Genomic DNA, 22115 nt, shown 5'->3' with positions numbered 1-22115 from the left:
ACTCATGTCATTGTCTTTCCCAAAGCTGAACTGAATTTCCCTGAAATATTTGGTTGTTTACGTTTTTCTTCATTCGCTCCTCCCTTCTGCCTCTCCAACATCTTCCTCTGCCTCTAGTCAGCCTCGCACCCCTGGAGAGCTTCTTGCACTTTTTCGTTATCCACGTGACCCTTACACAGTGGAGCAGGCTCGTGCTGGCGAGATCTTTGAGCAGACTCTGCTTCTCATCCAGAACCATGTCAACCAGGGTCTCATGGTCGACACCAACGGCACTGGTGAGGCTAATTAGTATATCAATAAACTGTGGCAATTCTAAATCTGTGGTACAGTTTTGATAATTGACCCATCCATCACTTTTTACTGCTTATCCTGGTTCAGGTCACTGGAAAGCCGGGGCCTATCCCAGCTGACTTAGGCTGACAGGCTGACAGGCTGGTTCCACCCTGAATTTTGACCACCTATCGATGAGAGGACTAATGCGCATACTGTATGAATAGACAATCCTTCACATTAGCATTTAAACCCTAAGGCAATTTAGAGTCTTCCGTTTACCTAAGCATGCATGTTCTTGGACCGTGGGAAGAAAGTGCAGTTTGAGAAAGCTAACGTGAACACAAGAAAAACATGCAAGCACACATATTCAAACTCCAAACACACGAGCCCACAAACATTCAGTGAAAGAGCGGCACTCTTTCCTGAATCATTGCCAAGCAACACAAAGGCACAAGATCAGGCTTCATTTGGGGAAACTAAATATTCCAAGCAAAACAACCACTCTTTTAAATCTACAGGACTACCATTAATCTTGGAAAGACAATTCTTGTTGATTCCGTATGCTCAGGTATTTCTATTGGGGCTTGTGTCATTAACAAAGGTTGGACCAATCTAATGGTTCCTTATGAAATATTTATAACATTCCACGCACATCCCACTGTACCCTTGTAGTAAATCGTGCGGTAATTCAATCAAAAACGCTACTGCCAATGTTAATGAGAGCAGCATTTGCCTGTGGATAAGCTTTGAAACTGTGCACCGCCTTCTCCTAACCAAGGCCAGGGGAACTACGGTACTGATAGACTTGGTATTGAGCGGCCTATAAAATTTGTACTCCTCATAAGCCACCACAGGGTGCGCAATCTTCAGTCGCTGTTTATATTGTCATATTTTGTGTGGTGTCTTTTTTATACAAAAGCATCTGTGGAGTTAGGTGCTGCAGACAAATCTTGTGAAGGTCAAATGGATGTATAGTACATGTCCAAGATACATTTTCCTAGAAAGCCATTTCAAAGAGATAATGAAGAGGGTGTTTGGGGAAAAAAAAAGAGACTGACAAATGGATGCCTCACCCAGACTTTCTTGAGTTTGCCCACACACACACACGGTGACACAAGCGCACACTGTGTCACCAGATCACTTACAGCTGACACACACAAAGATCCTGTTATGATGCATATTGGAGCTTTGTCATCGAATCGAGTCCGATTAATGAAATACTGATTGATTTACTGTATGAGAATCCTATTAATAGAGTGGACACAGTGACATTGTCAGAATTCAAATTTGAGTATGGCATTTAAGTAAAAAACAAACGTGCACACGAAGGATGAACATTATATATTCATGGATTGATTCTGCAACATTTATTCCAAAAAGATGAAGCAGTTGTAGTGTTGAGTAGTACCCAGTCCAGGTAATAGGCAATAGGCAATAGGCTGTTATGAACAGGCTAAGCACTGTAAAACAAAAAAATGGAGGGATGTTTGGAACTATAAATATAATAACACGATTACTGGAACTTTAAGGCTTTATCAGACACATCATCGGATCATCTACGACCATGGTTTCTTCATGAAATAAAAAAGCACACTTTCTATTGCCAATCATAACATCTTAGAGCAGACATTTAGTTAAAAATGATCACAACTGTCAATTTTGACAATTGTCAATCGTTTGGGTTAAATTGTAATCCTTAATCCAATCTGTACCCGTTTCCTTTATGTTCCTACAGAGTTTCGCTACAACGACCTGGTGTCCCCACACTTCCTGGAAGTGATCGCCAACTTGTCCGGCTGCACAGCCCACCGCCGCATCAACAACTGTTCTGACATTTGCTTCCACCAGAAGTACCGCACTCATGATGGCACTTGCAACAACCTGCAGCACGCTATGTGGGGCGCCTCACTTACCCCATTCGAACGACTCCTGAAATCGGTCTACGATAATGGCTTCAATCTGCCAAGGGGAGCCACTGAGCAGGCACACAACAGCTACAGGCTGCCTCTGCCGAGGTTGGTGTCCACCTTTATGATTGGAACCGAGTCCATCACTCCGGATGATCACTACACTCATATGCTGATGCAGTGGGGTCAGTTTCTCGATCATGACTTGGACTCGACCGTAGCGGCCCTCAGCCAGTCACGGTTCTCTGACGGACAGCTGTGCACTCAGGTCTGCACCAATGACCCGCCATGCTTCCCCATCCAGTTCCCTCCCAACGATCCACGGCAACTGAGAAGCGGTGCCCGCTGCATGTTCTTTGTGCGTTCCAGCCCCGTGTGTGGCAGTGGGATGACCTCGCTACTCATGAACAGTGTGTACCCGAGAGAGCAAATTAACCAGCTCACTGCTTACATCGATGCCTCAAACGTCTATGGCAGTTCACGCCATGAATCTGAGGAGATCCGCGATTTGGCCAGCCAACGGGGTTTGCTCCGGCAGGGAATTATCCAGCGTACAGGGAAGCCACTGCTGCCCTTCGCCACAGGACCGCCCACTGAGTGTATGAGGGATGAGAATGAGAGTCCGATTCCCTGCTTCTTGGCTGGAGACCACCGTGCCAACGAACAGCTGGGACTGACTGCCATGCACACAGCGTGGTTCAGGGAACACAACCGGGTAGCCACAGAGTTACTCAGGCTGAACCCCCACTGGGATGGGGACACCATCTACCATGAGGCCAGGAAGATAGTGGGAGCCCAGATGCAACACATCACATACAGTCACTGGTTGCCAAAGGTAAAGATTCCTTTCTTCCGCTGTTCTATTGTATACTTGTCGCTTGGCTTGTGTCAGTGGAAAACTGAAAGGAGCTAATACGTGGTACCAGTGGTACAGATAATCATCACTTGCTCTGTCTTCTAGATTCTAGGCGAGGCAGGCATGAAGATGATGGGGCCGTACACAGGTTATGACCCCAATATTAATGCGGGCATCCTCAATGCTTTCGCCACTGCAGCATTCCGCTTCGGGCACACCCTCATTAACCCGATACTCTACAGGTTAGATGAGGACTTCCAGCCCATCACCCAGGGTCACATCTCCCTGCATCGGGCCTTCTTCTCGCCCTTTCGCATCGTGAACGAGGGTGGCATTGACCCACTGCTCCGCGGGCTCTTTGGCGTCGCGGGTAAAATGCGGGTCTCCTCGCAGCTACTCAATACAGAGCTGACTGAGAGGTTGTTTTCTATGGTCCACGCTGTGGCCTTGGACCTGGCAGCCATGAACATACAGCGAGGAAGAGATCACGGCATACCGCCATATAATGATTACAGGACTTATTGTAACCTGACATCTGCTCAGACCTTCGAGGATTTGCGGAACGAGATTAAGAATCCCAATGTCCGAGAGAAGCTACAGAGGTGATTTTCAAGCTGTTCTCAGGAACCAAATACATTGTGGATTTCAAAGTCACCCAAACAATGTGTTCTGTGTGGTAGGCTTTATGGCACTCCTCTGAGCATCGACTTGTTCCCTGCCCTGATGGCTGAAGACCTGGTTCCTGGCAGTAGGCTAGGGCCCACCCTTATGTGTCTGCTGGCTTCCCAGTTCAAACGCCTGCGGGATGGAGACAGGTACTGATAACTCGGCTCAACCTTATTTAGAGAGCACTTTGAAAAACAACCGCTGCTGAAACAAAGTGCTATAAAAAAAACATAATGCAATGGTAAAAAATTGTAATATCAGTAATTAGAATATATACTCAATTCATAAAAATAAATTATACCTCTTGGAGGGGGAACAAAAAAAACAACCAGTTTCTGCCATTGAAACGCTCCCGCGGCGCCTCAAGTGTGTCACAGTCCTGTTGCTGGTCCCGAGGTGTATGAAGGGTTAGGGTCAGAGATTAAGAGCCACATGCTCTGTTCACAGGAGCTCCATATTTGTATTCCCTACCGTTGCTCAGTCTACATGTTCAGTGAGTTATTAAATGAGAGAGAAACATGACTGGTCTCGCCTGACCAGTATGAGTGTAACCCTAACCTGCTGAAATTGTAATTTTGTGATCCCAGCGTGCATAACGGTGCGCGCATTTGGTTGAAGAGAGCCAAATAGCCGTTAGTTTGTCTGTTGACGAGTAACCTCACCTTGTCCGTAATGATCAATGGAATGAAAGAGTTCAAATCTCCTGACCCAGTCATTGCTCTTTCTCGGTTTACTTCACTTTAGCGCCAGCTCTCAATCCCCTCCATTTTTTCCCCCCAGGATTTATGAATTCTTTGTCGAGGGGACGCCGGCCAACTGCTTGTCAGAGAGGCATTGCGGTAGCTCCTCGTGTTTGTAGGTTATCATCGTTGTTATTCTCCAACAATAAATCTTTGACGTAAATACTCATTGAGGTGGGGGGAATATAGACAGAAACTGGGAAATAAATGGGGTGTCAGACCTGCTGCAACAGGCGGCAGACTCTCAGGGCCCGGAAGGGCCTCCAATTTGATAACAGGCAACAAAACAGCCTCTATTTATGTATTTATTTATTTATTTATTTATAAAAACCATATTTTGGTACCCTTGAAAAATAAAAAATAGTACCATTACAATTTAAAAAAAAAAAAAAAACAACTGGTAGCGTTCTCCTATTCTGTTTGTATTCCATTAAAGTTTCCAGTGTCAAATTAAGCAGACTAATGCTGCCTAGAGGAGTCAGTCAATCAGTTCCTCAGTATTGACCATATTCTTAATGATCAATCATATACAGCGCCTCTGCCTACAAGCTACCATAGCATACTATTGTGACCAACCCAGGATGAAAGTCTGGATCGATATGGGTCAGATATGAGCCATTTACCACGTAAACATTGGAAATCCAAAATGCCAAGCGGTCTGAACCGTACTGCTTGGTAGAGACGGGACTAAATGGTTCTGTTGGGTAGAAACAGCCCTTAAGTTTGTTACTTCTGAATCTGGCAAATCCTTGTAATGTGCAGGTTCTGGTATGAAAACCCCGGGGTCTTCACGCCTGCCCAGCTGACTCAGCTGAAGCAGGCCTCTCTAGCTCGGGTTCTGTGCGACAACGGAGATAACATCACACGTGTGCAGCGTGATGTCTTCAGGGTGGCAGAGGTGCCGCATGGCTACAGCAACTGCGACAACATCCCACAGATCGACCTGCGCATGTGGCAAGACTGCTGTGAAGGTAAGAAACCCGAGTCTAAATCACACCTTATTTCACTCATAATCTTATGCAGTGGACCTCCTCTATTCACAGGGGAATAGGGACCGGGCTGGACCACAAATACCAAAAATCCCCAGATAATTGAGGTCCATTATAATTGCACTGGCGAAATGTTTATTTTATTATTATTTTTTTTTTAAACACCTACCCAAAAGAAAAAAAATAATATATATATATATATATGTATATATATATATATATATTTTTTTTTTTTAAATAAATAAATAAGCGGGGATAAACCCCCATAAGCTTTTCAAAACAAACAACAAACAACATTCGTTTGTTGAGTGTCACGCAGAAAACTACAGTGTATCTGTGGTGTCCCTTTCTTAAAATGTATTTTGGCATCAGCACACGACAGGAAGTCTTGTTTTTCTAGATAGTGTTATACAAAATGTTGTTTGGTACATGAAAGGGCTGGACTGTACAAATAATGGAACTCCCTTCCTCAGGTTTATTATAATCTCTCTATTGTTGGTCTTCATGACTTGTCGAATGTGCACAGGATGCGTGGCACCATGATGTTTGTGTTTCATGCTGCAGACAAAATGATATGGTGATCGTAGTAGTAATCTTGGTTTCCTGTGTTGTATGCACTTTATATTTTACATTTACTGTACGTCATATTGTGGTTGCATATTACCAAAGATTCCCAGAGACATACAGTGGGGGGAATAATACATTAGTTTGCTAACTTACAAAGAAACGGTCGTTTATTGATCAAATGGACAGAATATCTGTCAAAAAACCGCTAAAAGTTGTAAAATGTTACACATTGTATTGAGTGAAGTAAGTATTTGACTGAAGCAAAACTCAAGTTAGAGACCCGTGTTGACAATTACAGCTGTAAGACATAGTTTGTATACAGGTCAGGAGGGATTTTGGCTGTCTTTTTTTTTTTTAAATAGAAAACTTTAAATCTTTTTAAAACTTTTTGTTTGGCTGCCATTTGGAAACTTGAAGCTTCAGCTCCCTCCGCAGGTTTTCTATTGGGGTGAGCTCTGGAGACTGATTAGGCCACTCTTGAGTTGCCCTGACATACTTATTTCACTCGCCCCCAGTTGACCCAATGACTTGTGCAGGGTGTACCCCGCCTCTCGCAAAGTTTTTTTCAAGGCCAATACCAATTATTAGTCAAGGAGGCCGATAATGCCCAGATCACACAACATGATTTTAGCCCCGATATTGGCCTGATTAGCCATCGGGCCCGACATATTTAATCGGCAACAACAAAGCGGCTTGTCGTGTGACGTATTCCACACCCAAAGATTTGGGTAGAGCGACGTTGACCAATAGGATTGTGATTGGCGCGTCGCCTCCCTTGCTTGCCATTATCAAAATCCTTTTGCGCCGTTGTCAAACTTTATTCACGTGCGCGAACCAGTGTTTACCGAAGCTTTAGAGCATGTTTTCGTACAAACGTTACTGCTACAGCACTAGCTTGCTAGGGTACTTAATATTCTGTTGCCTGCTTGCGAGCTGTATCGTAATAAAAGTCTGTGAACATACCTAAAGCTCTTCTTGAATGGTGAACACTGGTGACGACGCCACATTTTTTTCCTATTTTTGTTCTTTTTTGCAATCCAATACATTGGCGCAATTCATTGTCGTTATCGTCGCCACGGTAACGGCTGTATCCGCTGATCAACCCGGCCGATAATCCGTCTATCCATTTTTGCGACCTTAATGAGGATAAGTGGGATAGAAAATATGGAAAATGCACATCATTTTATAACTTTTATATCGTCTGAATTTCTGACTGCTATTCTGTAAATGACCAATCAATAATCAACCATAAAAAAATTGGAGACACTCAATTCCTTCATTAGTGAGCCCAAATTTACAAATTAGGCAGGGGATCAAATACTGATTCCTCTCACAGTAGCTGCAAAAAGCCTTACAGTTTCACCTTCTTGGAAAAAATAGTTTGTTCGTTGGATTTGTAGTCATACCGACTGCATAAAGGCTCACTTAAAAGCAGAATAACATTGAAGCCATGCTGCTGTGCACACAAAGTGAACCACATTGTTTTGTTGTTTTTGACACTGCCAGACTGCAGGACCAAAGGTCAGTTCAGTGCGCTGTCCTACCACTTTAGAGGGCGCAGGTCAGCTGATCACAGTTACCAAGACAGCAGACCTGCCGACAGCATCAAGGAAACCAGGTGACACGCCGATGTAAATCATTTGTTGCGTGAACGGAGCATTGGAGGGCCATTTAGTCGCCATGTGCATACAGTGCTGTTTGTTAGTTTTGCTTTTGTTTGTCTTTGTCTTTTGCAGTCCCGTGGATGAAGCCAGAAAAAGCTTTGTGAATGTTACTCTGACCTCCCGAAAAAGCACTGATCCCCCAGTTAGCGAATTCCAGGACTTTGTCTCAGACATGCAGAAGACAATCACAAGTTTACGCAAACAGGTCAATTCCTGAATCCCTACACAATTTGGAGATTGCGTGTCGTGTTAGTTGGCATTATACACTTTCAGTGTCACAGCAGTCGTTTTATGGCATTTGATCATTGCATCTTTGTACTTTGGGTCCCTTTTATGAAGCGGACCTGTTTATGCTAAGGTTTTATTTGGCTGCATTCGTTCCCTTTTCTTTCATTTTTTAAAATTCATGTACTTCTAGTTGCATGCATTTTGAACATTATGCTCTGTACATGTCAGAACACAGGATCACTTGAAATCACACTCAGACAAGAAGTAAATCTAACCTTCGGGAAGAGTCAATCAAAATCAACCTGACCGAATCAATAGAATATCCATCTTTATGTTTACATGTGGAAGTTAGGAGAAGACATGATGCTGTCTATGCCCATAGAAACAACAGCCTTTCTGTCCTTGCATGTTTTCAGATTCAACGACTGGAAGCCCATCTGAGCAAGACTGACTGCACTGACAGTAACGGGCGTGAACGGACAAATGGAAAGCAGTGGAAACAGGACCCGTGCACTCGGTGTGAATGCAAAGTAGGTTCAACATATGCTGAGCAAACCACCAGATAATCAACTTCCACATTTTCTTCGACATGTATGTATCTCGATACAGAGTGCACATAAAAAGTGTTATTTCTATTCATAAGGAAAGGCTAGTCGGTGAACGGGGCGATCGGTCACGACCAAAATGCATACATACATGCAAGTCAGTCAAAATAGTCCATTTACGGGAATCGTATAGATCCGATTAGTTTTTCCTTTTTTTTTGGCTCGCCGTCAGTGGCGTCGTAGGCTGTTTCCAACTCCTCCAACGCTGGCAGCTAGATCCATTCCACGTATCCACCATCCGCACACACACACACAAAATTTCAGAATTTTGCACCGCGGCAGACGAATATGCGAGTCACACGAGTTGACTTGAGTCATTATTTGACTGTGTACTTTTTACTCTTAAGTAACTTTTGGGAGTTGACTATTTTTTACTTGAGTGGCTTTATTGTCAAGTAACATTACTCTTACTTACAATAAGTACAATATTTGGCTACTCTACCCACCTCTATTGCTACTCGTACGTTTAAGCAACATTTTTGCTCATCAGATCAGCCCGTGTCGTATTTGTTGCACCGGTCTTTTGTATTTTCGCGTTGAGGCGCTGCGGGTCATGGCCCCGGTTGCGGAACCGCGAAGCACACGTAACATCGGTGACAAGTGCTGATCCGCCGATCCGCTAGTACATCTTGTATTCATTAGGAAACGCGCCTACAATTATCTAATTAGTTTACGGATGTCATTGTTAAATGTATTGAGTGACGGAGCGATGTTAGGGATTATGTCACAACACAGAATGACCTAACTTCAAATTCAGAAATGGCCGATAACAACAGAAAAATGTTGTACTTAATATTTTCCTCCAGGGTGGGATTAGCCTTTGAAGTTGAAACACAATGATTTTAGTCGATTCTTTTCCAGAATGAGAGTGCTTAAAGAGGAGGATGCTATTGATGTGGCACAGCTTGAAGCAGGTGGAGGCCAAAACAAAAAAAGCAAAGAAATGAGGCAAATTTCATTTGAATCTTAAATTAGTACATAAACATGTAACTGAGCGGTGTAAATGAGTTTTTCTGCAGGAAGATCATTTTGTTTCCTTATTGTACTCTTCAGTCTTCCAGATTGCTTAATTTGTTGAAATAAAAAAAAGACCCCGCTGCAATGTGGTTTTTTTTCGTCACCTTTTTCATGCCTTTGGTATGTATTGGCATGTCTTAAATGTCTTGATGTCCTCACATCCTCTTTTATTGTTGCTCATTTCCTCTTTTTGTGGCAATCTGCTTCTTTCCTGACAATAGCGCCATGCTTTTGTAGTTCAATGACAAAATCATACAGTACAGTAGGCCCTTATTTGCTTCAAAAGCCAATACAGTTTTTCTATTGCAACCCATCTGCAGACACTCAATGCTCAATTGCTCGGTGTGCGGCAAAGAGTCACCAATTGCAGCACCACTCTGTTTGCAGCGGGCCAAAAAAAACAACTCAAATCTTATCTATGTCGATTTTATTTCTAGTTAAAACATCTTACTGTACATATTAACAAGATTTTTTGAAATTGATTGAAATCAAGATCTAATTTTAAGAATATTATCAAATCAATTCATACTAGTTCCATTGGCAGGTTTTTTTCCCCCCGCTTATTTTGGGGACAAAAAAAAAGTGTGTTGTTTGAAGTGAACAAATCTGCCAATGGAACGTGAATGAATTGTCTTGATATTATTCTTAATATGAGAGCTTTTTAAAACATGCCTTTTTATCTCACTGCAAATTTAGAATGAAGTCAAAACCGTCTTAAAATAAGTACAGTAAGATCTGATTTAACTGGAAATCAGATCAATTCACAAGGTAAGATTGCGTTTTTGCAGTGCAGCACCGAGGGTCTGTCGTCGTCGTCGTTTGGTCGGTCGCCCTGTTGTTCTGCTGTGGGCTCGAGTTCCCAATTGTAACCACAGGGAACTAATCTAATGGAGTAACCGACTCGTTTGTTCCCGCAGGACGCCAGAGTCACCTGCTTTGTGGAGTCGTGTCCGCCAGCCCAGTGCAAACAGCCTGTCAAGCTAAAAGGCGCCTGCTGCCCCGTGTGCCCGCATGTAGCCAAGTTGCAGAAAGCAGACGGCAGCCATGAATAATCCTCAGGACCTCCCGCCAATCACACCCTCTTGTCTGAAACGCTCAGACTTCCGCCGCGAGGAGGAGACTCTTGAAGGCGTCTGTGGCCACCAGCTGCCTTGATACATAAACCCTTTTGTTCTTTTGTATTCCGTTTTTTTTTTTTTTTCCATCAGGGGAGAGGGTCATGTTTTGTTATTTTTGGATGGTTGCCTCCTCTGGGACTAAACGGATTCATCTCTGCTCCCTGAGGCCTCCCCGGTGCAACAATTTGGTCTCTGTGTTTGGCGTCAAATCACAGGGCCAGTTGCCATCAGCCTGCAGGAAAGGGAAGTAGATTGAGAGGAGCCCGGCCAGTGTTTTCTCAGGTTAGAGATGCTGAAAACTGGTGCTATTTTACCCCTTATGAATGAATTAATCACTAAATACCTTCAAAGTATTGTCATTTGTATGCAAATCAACCTATATCCACTTGATATCTGCCTTTTTTTATGCTGAATCACAATTGTTCATTTTATGCAAGGTAAGAGGTTTTATAAATAGTTAGATCGTCTTTTAACCTAAGGTGCTTTCATGTCATGTTATAACGTTGTTGTTGTTGTTTTTTTTTAATTCAAATGAACATAATGTGAAGCCCTATGGAAATTTTGATGCAAAAAAGAGAGAGAGAGATGTCTACTGATTTCTGTGACAGCCTTTTCCGATGACTGTCATGCTGTGAGATCATCATGTTGTCCTCAGTCTGGAAAGCCGAACGTTAGTGAGTAACATCTAGAATGTATCTGTATGAAACCTTGTTCCAAGTGAGGTTTCATTTCATTTGCGGTGCCGTTCTATCTGCCACGACAGAATTTGTGGTCATGTAGTACACACACTCCACCCAATTGAAGGACTGCAATAATTACTGTTGACTTGTTTTCTGCCTGCCATGGACCTGCAGCACTGGATTGCATACATTCTGTTCTCAGACATCTGCATTCGTCATTTTTTTGACATTGACAAAAATTGACATGAAATATTTGATCTTTGAGGGTCCCCTCTTTAGTACTGACACATTTCGAAAGATTTGCCGTGCTCGTTTCATTCCCAAACTTGGTTGAGGGTGGTGTCACGTCATTTACGTCTGCACGCTGCAGAGCGCAGGTTCCTTTGACCCTCTGACCCTCATTCCACTGTAATGGAAGCCATATGAGAGGTGGGAAGGCTACGGAACGTTTGGACACGGACAATCGAAGCACATTTCCTGCATAGTGTTTTCACATGCAAGTAGACTGAGTCCGCTGCTCATACACATCATGTGCATAGACAAGTGCCGTTCAATGCACTGGCTCACTGATGTTTTTGGTCTTCCTGTATTGTGTTGGAGCAGCCGCAGCGTTCCCCTCCATTGTTTCCTTTCCGCGGTAACGTCCCGAGCGAGCATCTGTCACTAAAGCGAAACAATACTGTCTGGAATGTTCCATTCAAGACGGGTTTTTACATTAGATTGCGTGTTTACAGCTCTCTCCATGCCTGCGCCAGCAAGCAGTCCATGATGTAGTCTAACGTGTGCTCCACTGTGTGTACCTGACTGACTGAACTGTATTGTTCTGATGACTGATCCTAGACAATAATCTTGAATATGTGTGTCCTTAGCTCATTAAGAGTACAATGCAATTTGGCCCGTTCCAAGGTGAGGTGTTCTAGCACTGTGAGGTCGATGTTACCTGGGCAAAGATGTTTTAGTAGTTCTTGCCCCTTTTCCCCTCTTAAATCATTCAACGGAATGCACTGCTTAGCAAGACTGAACACGCCTTACCAGCACTGTCCCTTTACAAGTGCTAAATGTGGCTATACTAGTACCTATCATGACATTTGTATTGTATGTTTGCCAAAGAATGGTTTGCACTGTATTGTATGCCTCTTAGCAGTTAGTAATTAAAAAACAAACCAAAAAAAAACCCACTTTTTTTTTTTTTTTTTTTAAATTTACATACACGATTGTTGGTTCTGAGCACCTGCAAGTCTAGGGTAGTCGCTCTACAATGCTGAAAATGACACGTCCCAGATCTCAATACAACACCATAATTAATGAATTGATTCTGATTCATTAACACATTGAAGTCTGTATTAAGAATCAAAACCTGGCAAAATGAGATCACGGGCTAATCCAACAGCCATACGGTCTTCTGTGTGCCCTCCCTACAGCTTCTGAGCATCTGATGAGATGATGGATGGACTCCTGGGGAATCTCCTCCCAGACCTGGATCTGGCATCAATTTGTAGGATGCAAAACTAAGCAGGAATTAGCCAGAAAAGCTTAGGGAGAGGGAATTGGTCTACGGCCGCTAGCCGTTACCCGTCGTCTGTCCCATTTGTAGATTCTCAGTCTTCCATGGCAATCCGCAAAGGTTGAATCAAGGCAACTGGACTGTTCTTGTTTGTTGAACTTTCCACCTTTAATCCAAAGTGAAGTTCTAAATTTTAGGTGCGGTGTCCCTCTATTTATGCATCAGTGGGTTTGTTCCCACTGATGCAGTGATCAACAATAGGGTGTTGTTGTTGTTCCCCGGTGTGCTTAGTGAAACGACCAATCAGTCGTTCACTTATCTTGTGGCAAAACAGCTCGTTAGGGTCATTTGAATGAGGCCGTCTTGAAAAGGAGAGCGAGATGTCAGGACACGGTTATAGGCGATGCCTCAAACCTCTGTCTCGAGACGGCTTATCTGGTTGAACTGCGACCAGATGTGACGGGTTTTTTTCCAAAGTCATCATCTTGTGGCATTTGCGTGAGTGCATGTTTTAATGGTTGAAAGTGGCCTTTCCGCCTGCACGACAGAGAGAGAACGTTGTGCCGCCGTCTCGATCGTTGTGAATTCCATTTGATTTAAAAACGACCCGCCGCGATACGATTTGCTGCCTGCTGCAACACAATTATCCAATTAGTGCAAAGGTTAGTGTGGAGACCTGTAGATGGCTTCTTTTACACCTCATTCAAACCAGCTGCAAAATGTGGATGTTGTTGTCCTCGAAGGAAAGGCAAATCACCAACACAATGGAAGACAGACTCACATCTGGAACGCTCTGACTAACTGTCGGTATACTTTTTGTCAAATCCGCCAAGAAAAAAAGAGCCACTGCACCCGAGCCTGAAGACTGGAACAGGAGGCGGAATCACGTGGTAGTCACGTGGCTGGCTTGTCACAAGGATTTTCTCCAAACATAGCATCCAAATGCACATTATACCCCCTAAAGCCCTCGGAAAAAAATTGGTTCACCCCAAGGACAAAACACGGCAACATTCTTTCCACAATGCAGTGAGGAGTACAACGACCTTTACGTTGGAAAGACTAAACCACTGCACAGACGCACGGCGCAGCGTGGACGGGCGGCTCCTTCAGGTCCAGAATCGGCGGTTCATTTGCATCGCAAGAAAAAGGGACATTCCTTCGAGGACAACAATATCCGAATTATAGATGGAGAGAAAAAAAGCCCACAAATGCGTAGGGATGGGGGACCAGTGCCCAAAGGAAATAGAATTCAACACTATGTTCATGTTATTTTTTATTTTGTACCAAAGTACTTATAAAGAGGTGCAAAGCGTTGCACCTTGGGCCGCTGGGGTTTCAATGGCTTGCGTGTTCGGAATTTCTCAGAAAGTCTCCAACCGCTCTCAGGCCCGGCCGCATATGTTGTTCATTTTCTTGTATGCGTTTTTGTTTCAAAGCTTCAACCTGACAAGACCATGCTGCCCCATTTGCTGTGAGTTGATAGAGATCCTGTAGTGAAAACAAGCCGCAATTTAGCTTTCCAGTCACAGATGAAAGCCTCCGAGCCTTCACCAGGCAGGAAAAGACATTATCACCCCCACAGTAAGGGACCTCCCTTTCTCAGAATGTCTATTCCAGTGGGATCAAAATGTGATGTGCGCTTCCTCAAAGAATGTATTTTTTTTCCCCCCGCACTGCACGTATTGTAAAAGTCCAGCCCCTGAAGCAATCCATCGTAGTTGCAGGTGATGTTTAACATCAAATCTCAAATCGGTTTATTAGGCAGAAAGATGGACAGACTATTGGAGCAAGAAATGTGTCAATGCTCCTCTAGAGCCGAACCTTCCCACTCATCACTTTTGGGATTTTCATTTGGTTTTTTTTTTTTTTTGTGATAACCTTGCGGAATGTATTTCACCTTGCAGGTGGGAAGTCACGCTCATTTCCAGAGCGAAGAGGATGAAAGAGAGAGAAAAGTGGTGTCCCGCAGAGGCAAAATGGTGTTTGACTCCCAGGAGTGTGGGAGAGGAAGGTCATGAAGGTTTGAGTCCCTTGTCAAACAAGCCCACACAGTAAAGCACGTGTTTACACGATCACAGATGCAAAAAGCAGGCAGTCTGTTGACTTACTATCCCTATTTGGACTACTTAGTGGATTAGACTATTCAGTCTTTGATTTTTGTATTTTGGAGTGTCGTCAGTTTGCTCTACCCGTTTGACGTCAGGCAAGCTGTGCTTCTCATTTGTGAAATGAAGCACAATGTACGGTCCTTTGTTGTTCCTTTTGCATATTTGCACATCCCGGAACAAACGAAGCCTCGTGTCCCTCTACAGCTCGCTCAGCTAGTGGGATGCGCTACCGATAATCGGGTCGACTTTGAGCATTCGAGCCCTGTCCAAAAGAACCCGGCAACGTCTCTAAAAGATTATCTTGACCAATTGTCCTGTGGTGTGTTCAGAGCTTTTTGTTCCCCCTCCCCGATCCGGTCCGGGCTGCCGATGGTAAATGTTTCACGGGCACTATTTCCGATTGCAAAGTCTCGTTCAACGGCGAGGTCGGCCGAGCCACGGACTTCGGGATTGTGATGTGAAAAGGAAAGCGAGCCGAAGCTTGCAACTGTTGCTCAACACAAATAAAGTTTTTCACACGGAAAAAATAAGAATTTGCAACCACAATGAAGGTACCAAACAAGCTAACAGTGATCTTAACTTCGATGGTATTTCTTAATTTGTAATAATAATCGTTCAGGCGGCACGGTGTGCGACTGGTTAGCACATCTGCCTCACAGTGTTGAGGACCCAGGTTCAAATCCGGCCTTCCTGTGTGGAGATCGCGTGTTCTCCCCCCCCCCCCCCCCCCCGCCTGCGTTAGGGTTTTCCCCGAGCACTCCGATTTTCTCCCACATCCCAGAAACATGCACGGTAGGTCAATTGAACACTCTCAATTGCCCATAGGTGTGAATGTGAGTGCGGATGGTTGTTTGTTCATACAGTCCCCTGAACGGCAAGGTCAATTCCTTTTGTTTTTGTTGTGTACTGAAGACATTTGGGTTTCAAATCAAAAGATGAACATGAGACAAATGTCAAGGATACATACATATGAAACTATAAGTTAAAAGCGAAGTTGATTATTTTTGATTGCTTTGTCTTGTTTTGTTTCACAGATTCAATCGACACGGACGGCCACCGGTTAGCACATCTGCCTCACACTTCTGAGGACTCGGGTTCAAATCCGGTTTCGCCTGGGTGGAGTTTGCACGTTCTCCCCGTGCCTGTGTGGGTTTTCTCCGGGTGCTCCGGCTTTCTCCCACATCCCAAAAACATGCGTGGTAGGTTGATTGAAGACACTAAATTGCCCGTAGGTGTGAATGTGAGTGCGAATGGCTGCTTGTTTCTATGTGCCCTGCGATTGGCTGTACCCCGCCTCTCGCCCGAAGATAGCTGGGATGGGCTGCGGCAGGCCCGCGCCCCGCGTGAGGAGAAGCGGAACGGAAAATGGATGGATGATTCGCTGGACCCCTGAAATGCTTCGGCAACGTTGAACCCCGTCCTCTCTTGGCCTCTCGCCGTACATCAAAATGCCAAACACCTTTCACAGCTCTATGAAATGCCATCGCCAAAATTGAGCAAATGAAAGTAAAGAAAAGAGCTGGGTTGAAAAGAATACATACACACAGTTGCAAATAACTGTCGCTGATCGACTGCGAAGACTTGCGAAGACTGGCCGAGAGCCTCGCCGGCAGATTGAGTGAGCGGCAGACGGGCTGACTCGTCAGCGCGGTGACCTAGCGACTTGTTGCTTTGCTTGCATTCCTTGGTGGAGAGCAGCGGGGTGCAGTCTGACCCAGCACGCTAATCCTGGAGCTGCCAGGAGCCCTTATCAGCTCTGCTTTGGACCGAAAGTGAGCCAACTCATGGGAGGGGTCGGCGGGGGTGCCAAGGAATGTATGTTGCCATGCACAAGCGCAAGCATTTGGACATGGATGGAAAAGGATTACGGCTCTACAAAGCAGCCACTTTAGCTCTCGAAAAAGACCAGAGTGGCTGATGCTTTCCATATAGATCTCGTTTTCTCTTTTTTCTTTTTTAAATATCCAACGTGCTGTCATATTTGATCCTTTTTGTGTTTTGGCACAAGAAAGTTGATGAGGAAATCGAGGAGCTGTTCTAAATTTGGGGGGAAACTGCTTCTTCAACATGTCATCTGATTCTTTTCTGTGGACAAAATTGGTCCTTGTTTCGTCAGCCTTTTTTTAACACGGGGCTAGAAAGCCGAGATTTGGCACTGTACCGAATGCGAATGTTTGTCTGTCTATATGTATGGTGTGATTGGCTGGCAACCGGTCCCAGGTGCCCCTTGCCTTTGGCACAAAATCAGCTAGCATAGGCGACGGCTCATCGACGACAAGCGCTATACAAAATGGATGGATGGATGGATGATGACGACATCTGGGCCGGTGTCGGGTGGGACGCGGCACGAAGTGTACTGCCACACGGTTTAACCGAAGCGTGAGTTTCCCCCCCGTCCGTCTCTGCAATACCGCATTCCCCTTCCGCACAGGCGTCGTCCTGCATCTGTTACGGCAGCAACCTCTGACGCTAGAATAAATGTGGGACAATTTGAGCTCCTAATTAATTCCTTGTTAGTACTATTTAGCAGCACACACAAAAAATTGAAAATCTCAGCGTTACCCGTCAACAGCAGTGTAAAGGGGGTTGTATTTGAATGTTCCACTTTCAGATGCTTTTGTAAATGTTTTGCTTTTTGACCTTCAGTAGGCTAAATACCAGAAAAAGTTACTGTCGGCTACTCCCTTTTGAAGCCGGATGTGTTTTGGTTTTTTTCTTTCATTCCAATTTCTCTTCCAACTTTAGTTTTCTAAATTAGGCAGGCAAAACAAAAAGAATTCTTTTTGATTCATGACTAAACTTCACAAACGTTAACTTCACACTTATTTGGCCACGTAAGCATGTTGAAAGGATGACAAGATCCACAAGGCTTTTATGAATGGCAAACAGAAACAGGAAGTCAGACGGAAATTAGTCCTATAATGAGGAGGGAACAAGTTTATTTCAAGTTCTTTAACACATTCAATTCACAATTCCAATGAAGTTGGGACGTTGTGTTAAACATCAATCAAAAGGGAATACGATGATTTGCAAATCATGTTCAACCCAGATTTCATTGAATACACTACGAAGACAAGATATTGAATGTTCAAACTGATAAAAACTTTTTTTGTTTTTAGCAAGTAATCATTAACGTAGAATTTTATGGCTGTAACACGTTCCAAAAAAGCTGGGACAGGCTCATGTTTACCACTGTGTTCCATCACCTTCTCTTTGAACAACATTCAATAAACGTTTGGGAACTGAGGACACGAATTGTTGAAGCTTTGTAGGTGGAATTCTTTCCCATTCTTGCTCGATGTACAGCTTCAGCCGTTCAACAGTCCGGGGTCTCCGTTGTCGTATGTTACGCTTCATAATGCGCCACACATTTTCAACGGGAGACAGATTTGGCAGGCCAGTCTAGTACCCGCACTCTTCTACTACGAAGCCACGCTGTTGTAACACGTGCAGAATGTGGTTTGGCATTGTCTTGCTGAAATAAGCAGGGGCGTCCATGAAAAAGACGTTGCTTGGATGGCAGCATATGTTTCTCCAAAACCTGGATGTACCTTTCAGCATTAATGGTGCCGTCACTGATCTGTAAGTTACTCATGCCATTGGCACTAACACAGCCCCATACCATCACAGATGCTGGCTTTTGAACTTTGCGTCCATAACGGTCCGGATGGTTCTTTTCCTCTTTGAGAACACAACGTCCACAATTTCCAAAAACAATTTGAAATGTGGACTCGTCGGACCACAGAACACTTTTCCGCTTTGCGTCGGTCCATCTTAGATGAGCTCGGGCCCAGAGAGGCCGGCGACGTTTCTGGGTGTTGTTGATAAATGGCTTTTGCTTGGCATAGTAGAGTTTCAGGTTGCACTTCCGGATGTAGCGCCGAACTGCATTTACTGACATTGGTTTTCTGAAGTGTTCCTGAGTCCATGGGGTGATATCCTTTCCACATTGATGTCGTTTTTTGATGCCGTGCCGCCCGAGGGATCGAAGGTCACGGGCATTCAATGTTGGTTTTCTGCCTTGCCGCTTACGTGCAGTGATTTCTCCAGATTCTCTGAAGCTTTTGATGATATTCTGGACCGTAGATGATGAAATCCGTCAATGCCTTGCAATTGTACGTTGAGGGACATTGTCCTTAAACTGTTGGACTATTTTCTCACGGACTTGTTCACAAAGAGGTGAACCTCGCCCCATCTTTGCTTGTGAAAGACGGAGCAATTCAGGGAAGCTCCCTTTCTAGCCAATCATGGCACCCACCTGTTCCCCTCTTCCTCCACTTTCTCCGTCTTTTTTGCCACCTTTTTCACCCAGCTTTTTTGGAACGCGTTGCAGCCATAAAATTCTAAGTTAACGATTATTTGCAAAAAACAATCAAGTTGATCAGTTTGAACATTCAATATCTTGTCTTTGTAGTGTATTCAATGAAATATGCGTTGAACATGATTTGCAAATCATTGTATTCTGTTTTGATTGTTGTTTAACACAACGTCCCAACTTCATTGGAATTGGGCTTGTATATAAATACTCTCTATTGAATATAAACTATGTATTAAAATGCAGAAAAACAGTACAAACTGGCTACGAGTGGCCACACTAGGCCTCACTCTTAATGAGAACCTGTTTTGAACTATGTTAGTGTAAAAAAAAAAGACATCAGATCGAAAACACTCGGCAACATCTCCCCGATACAAAATGAACTGCGGTGAGTGGAGTTCTCGCCTATTTGTGGTCGGGGGTTGCTTGGTTTCCCGTGGCTGAAATGACGCATGAAATGCTTGTCACACAGGACGCTTGCAGCCCACAAAGAATCCAGCTCCCCTGGAGATAGCGCTAAATATTTGGTTTCGACTATGTAAACCTCCTCTCGAAGTACCTCATCAGGCTCTGTGTGATTATTTCTACTGCCAGCCAAGCTTCACGTGCGCCCCACAACAAGAATGAAAGGACATCGTAAACCTGTGAAACATCTCGTCGGGGAAACCTGTGGTCGAGCCGGAATCAAAACTTAATAAAGCTCAGCGTTGCACACAATTATGACAAACATGTGACTTCACTGCTATCATGTCAAAGCCAAAAGGTAAGCAGAGCTGCTTTGAGTTTTGTGTTACTCCAGTAAAAATTATTTGATCATCTTTATGGGCGCTCACTTTCCCCCCCCCCACCCCACAAGTAAAAGCCACTTTCGACAAAATGCGAGGCGCCTGCCCCTGGTCGGCACGAAATCCAGAGTCGCCAGCGGACCAGCAAGAGTCGGTACGGGGAGACGTATACGGTCACTCTCTTGCATGAGACAAAATCTGCGTATTTGAACAAGACAAGGAAGAGAGTAAAGTGAAGCCAACGGGGGGAAAGAAACAAAAAAACATAACCCTTAATTACTTTGCAATGTTTTTTGTTAGTTGCAGCTAAAAGATTCCCATTCAAATGGGAAATATGAACCATCCATCCATTTCCTCACGAAGGTCGCGGGCCTGCCGGAGCCCGTGCCAGCTATCACCGGGCAGGAGGCGGGGCACACCCTGAACGGGTCGCCAGCCAATCGCAGGGCAACATACAAACAAACAACCATTCACACCTACGGGCAATTTAGAGTCGTCAATGAACCTACCGCGCATGTTTTTGGGATGTGGGAGGAAGAAGACCCACGCGGGCACGGGGAGAACGTGCAAACTCCACACGGGCGGGGCCGGGGATTGAACCCGGGTCCTCAGAACTGTGAGGCAGACGCTCTAACCGGTCATTCACCGTGCCGCTCCTAAATATTAATAAAAACATTCGTTTTTTTTGGCCACAGTATGAGTCATTTTGGGTTCATCTGCATGTAGATTGTAATCTAGTCTCAAGAGGGGGGAAAAAGTTTTTTGAAAATGTGTTTGTTGTACAAAGTTTACATTGAAAACAAAATTGGGCGATCTGATATTGTTGGCATGATTATAAGATTATATTCTGAGCTGTTTCTCCAGTATCTTTGTTCCCAGTTATTCATTTGTTATTTCTTCCATCCATCCATTTTCTAGCGCTTATCCGAGGTCGGGTCGCGGGGGCAGTAGCTTTAGCAGGGACGCCCAGACTTCCCTCTCCCCAGCCACTTCATCCAGGTCTTCCGGGGGGATCCTTCCAGGTCTAAGTGTCGTTGCCCACGTCCCCGGCGGGAGCGCTCTCCAGACCCCCTCCAAGGACTCCAAAAAGGGTGGCTACCGTGAACTGCTGTTTGACGCGTAGGCACAACCAACAGTCGGGACCCGGCTACCCTCTCGTCCACCGCGGTGAACCCCAACGTACAGGCGCCGAGCCCCGCGGGGTGCAGTAAGTATACCCGCACCTGCTCGGCGCCTCGCACCGTGGGCAACTCCAGTGTGGAAGCGAGTCCGACCCCTCTCGAGAGGACCGGTACCAGAGCCCGAGCCGTGTGCGGAGGGGAGTCCGACTCTATCTGGTCGGAACTTCTCGACCTCGCGCTCGGGCTCCTTCCCTGCCAGAGAGGTGACGTTCCACGGCCCTGGAGCCAGCTTCTGTAGCCGAGGTCCCCGTCTTCGGCCACCTGACCCCTACGGCCCCTCCCGCAGTTGGTGAGCCCACGGGGAGGGGGACCCGCGTTAGCCTTTCGGGCCTGGCGCCCGGCTCCAGATTTCAAAACAGTGAAATCCTGTTCCTCGACAAGGTGTCCTTCTATGGGGCTATGCGAACCGTCATACATCTCCTGATGCTGTAATTCCTCACAGAGAGTGCTAACTAACCCTTCCAACATTTGAAGACACATCTACAGTCCTTGAGTTCATTCTTTGTTAGTTCAATGCTTTGCAGTGAACGTCAAAGCACGATCACACTTTTCCGTATACTTGTACCCTGCAGTAGAAATGGCTGACAATCGATGAATTTTTTAAATCACATGAATCACACTTTTGAATCGAATTCATCACGATTAATGGCAGACGGCAAATATACCACCCATAATACCTCATTTTGCTTTGAGGTGATATTTTCAACTCGTGCTTCCATGGAAAGAGAGTTGAGCACTGCACTATGAGCTAAGAAGGACCTTTGCTTTATCGAAAAGTACAAGTAGCACCTCAACGAATAGTATCACCATTATGACCAACATTCAAATCCAATAGCCTAGTAGGCCCGAATGTGCATCAAAAAACAAGACAAGTTTTATTCCTCAGCCAAAAAAAAATGTCCATTCATGGAA

General features: G+C 44.8%; 1 protein-coding gene across 2 annotated transcripts in view; it reads left to right on the top strand.

Annotated features, from left to right (window-relative positions):
- The window catches only part of LOC133487834 (peroxidasin), a 66713-nt gene extending 45840 nt beyond the window's left edge, over window positions 1–20873 (top strand). For both annotated transcript variants that reach the window (XM_061795023.1, XM_061795022.1), the window contains 9 exons: window positions 118–275; window positions 2009–3015; window positions 3142–3638; window positions 3717–3851; window positions 5205–5413; window positions 7505–7616; window positions 7735–7867; window positions 8307–8420; window positions 10430–20873. In XM_061795023.1, coding sequence (XP_061651007.1) covers window positions 118–275; window positions 2009–3015; window positions 3142–3638; window positions 3717–3851; window positions 5205–5413; window positions 7505–7616; window positions 7735–7867; window positions 8307–8420; window positions 10430–10564 — 2500 coding nt within the window. In that variant the 3' untranslated portion in view covers window positions 10565–20873. The remainder of the gene's footprint in view (window positions 1–117; window positions 276–2008; window positions 3016–3141; window positions 3639–3716; window positions 3852–5204; window positions 5414–7504; window positions 7617–7734; window positions 7868–8306; window positions 8421–10429) is intronic.
- Window positions 20874–22115: the final 1242 nt, after the last annotated feature.

The sequence above is a fragment of the Phyllopteryx taeniolatus genome, chromosome 13 (genome assembly GCF_024500385.1).
Source record: "Phyllopteryx taeniolatus isolate TA_2022b chromosome 13, UOR_Ptae_1.2, whole genome shotgun sequence".
Classification (NCBI taxonomy): domain Eukaryota; kingdom Metazoa; phylum Chordata; class Actinopteri; order Syngnathiformes; family Syngnathidae; genus Phyllopteryx; species Phyllopteryx taeniolatus.
The sequence above is the reverse complement of the archived record's forward strand: the minus strand, read 5'-3'. Positions and strand labels throughout refer to the sequence as shown.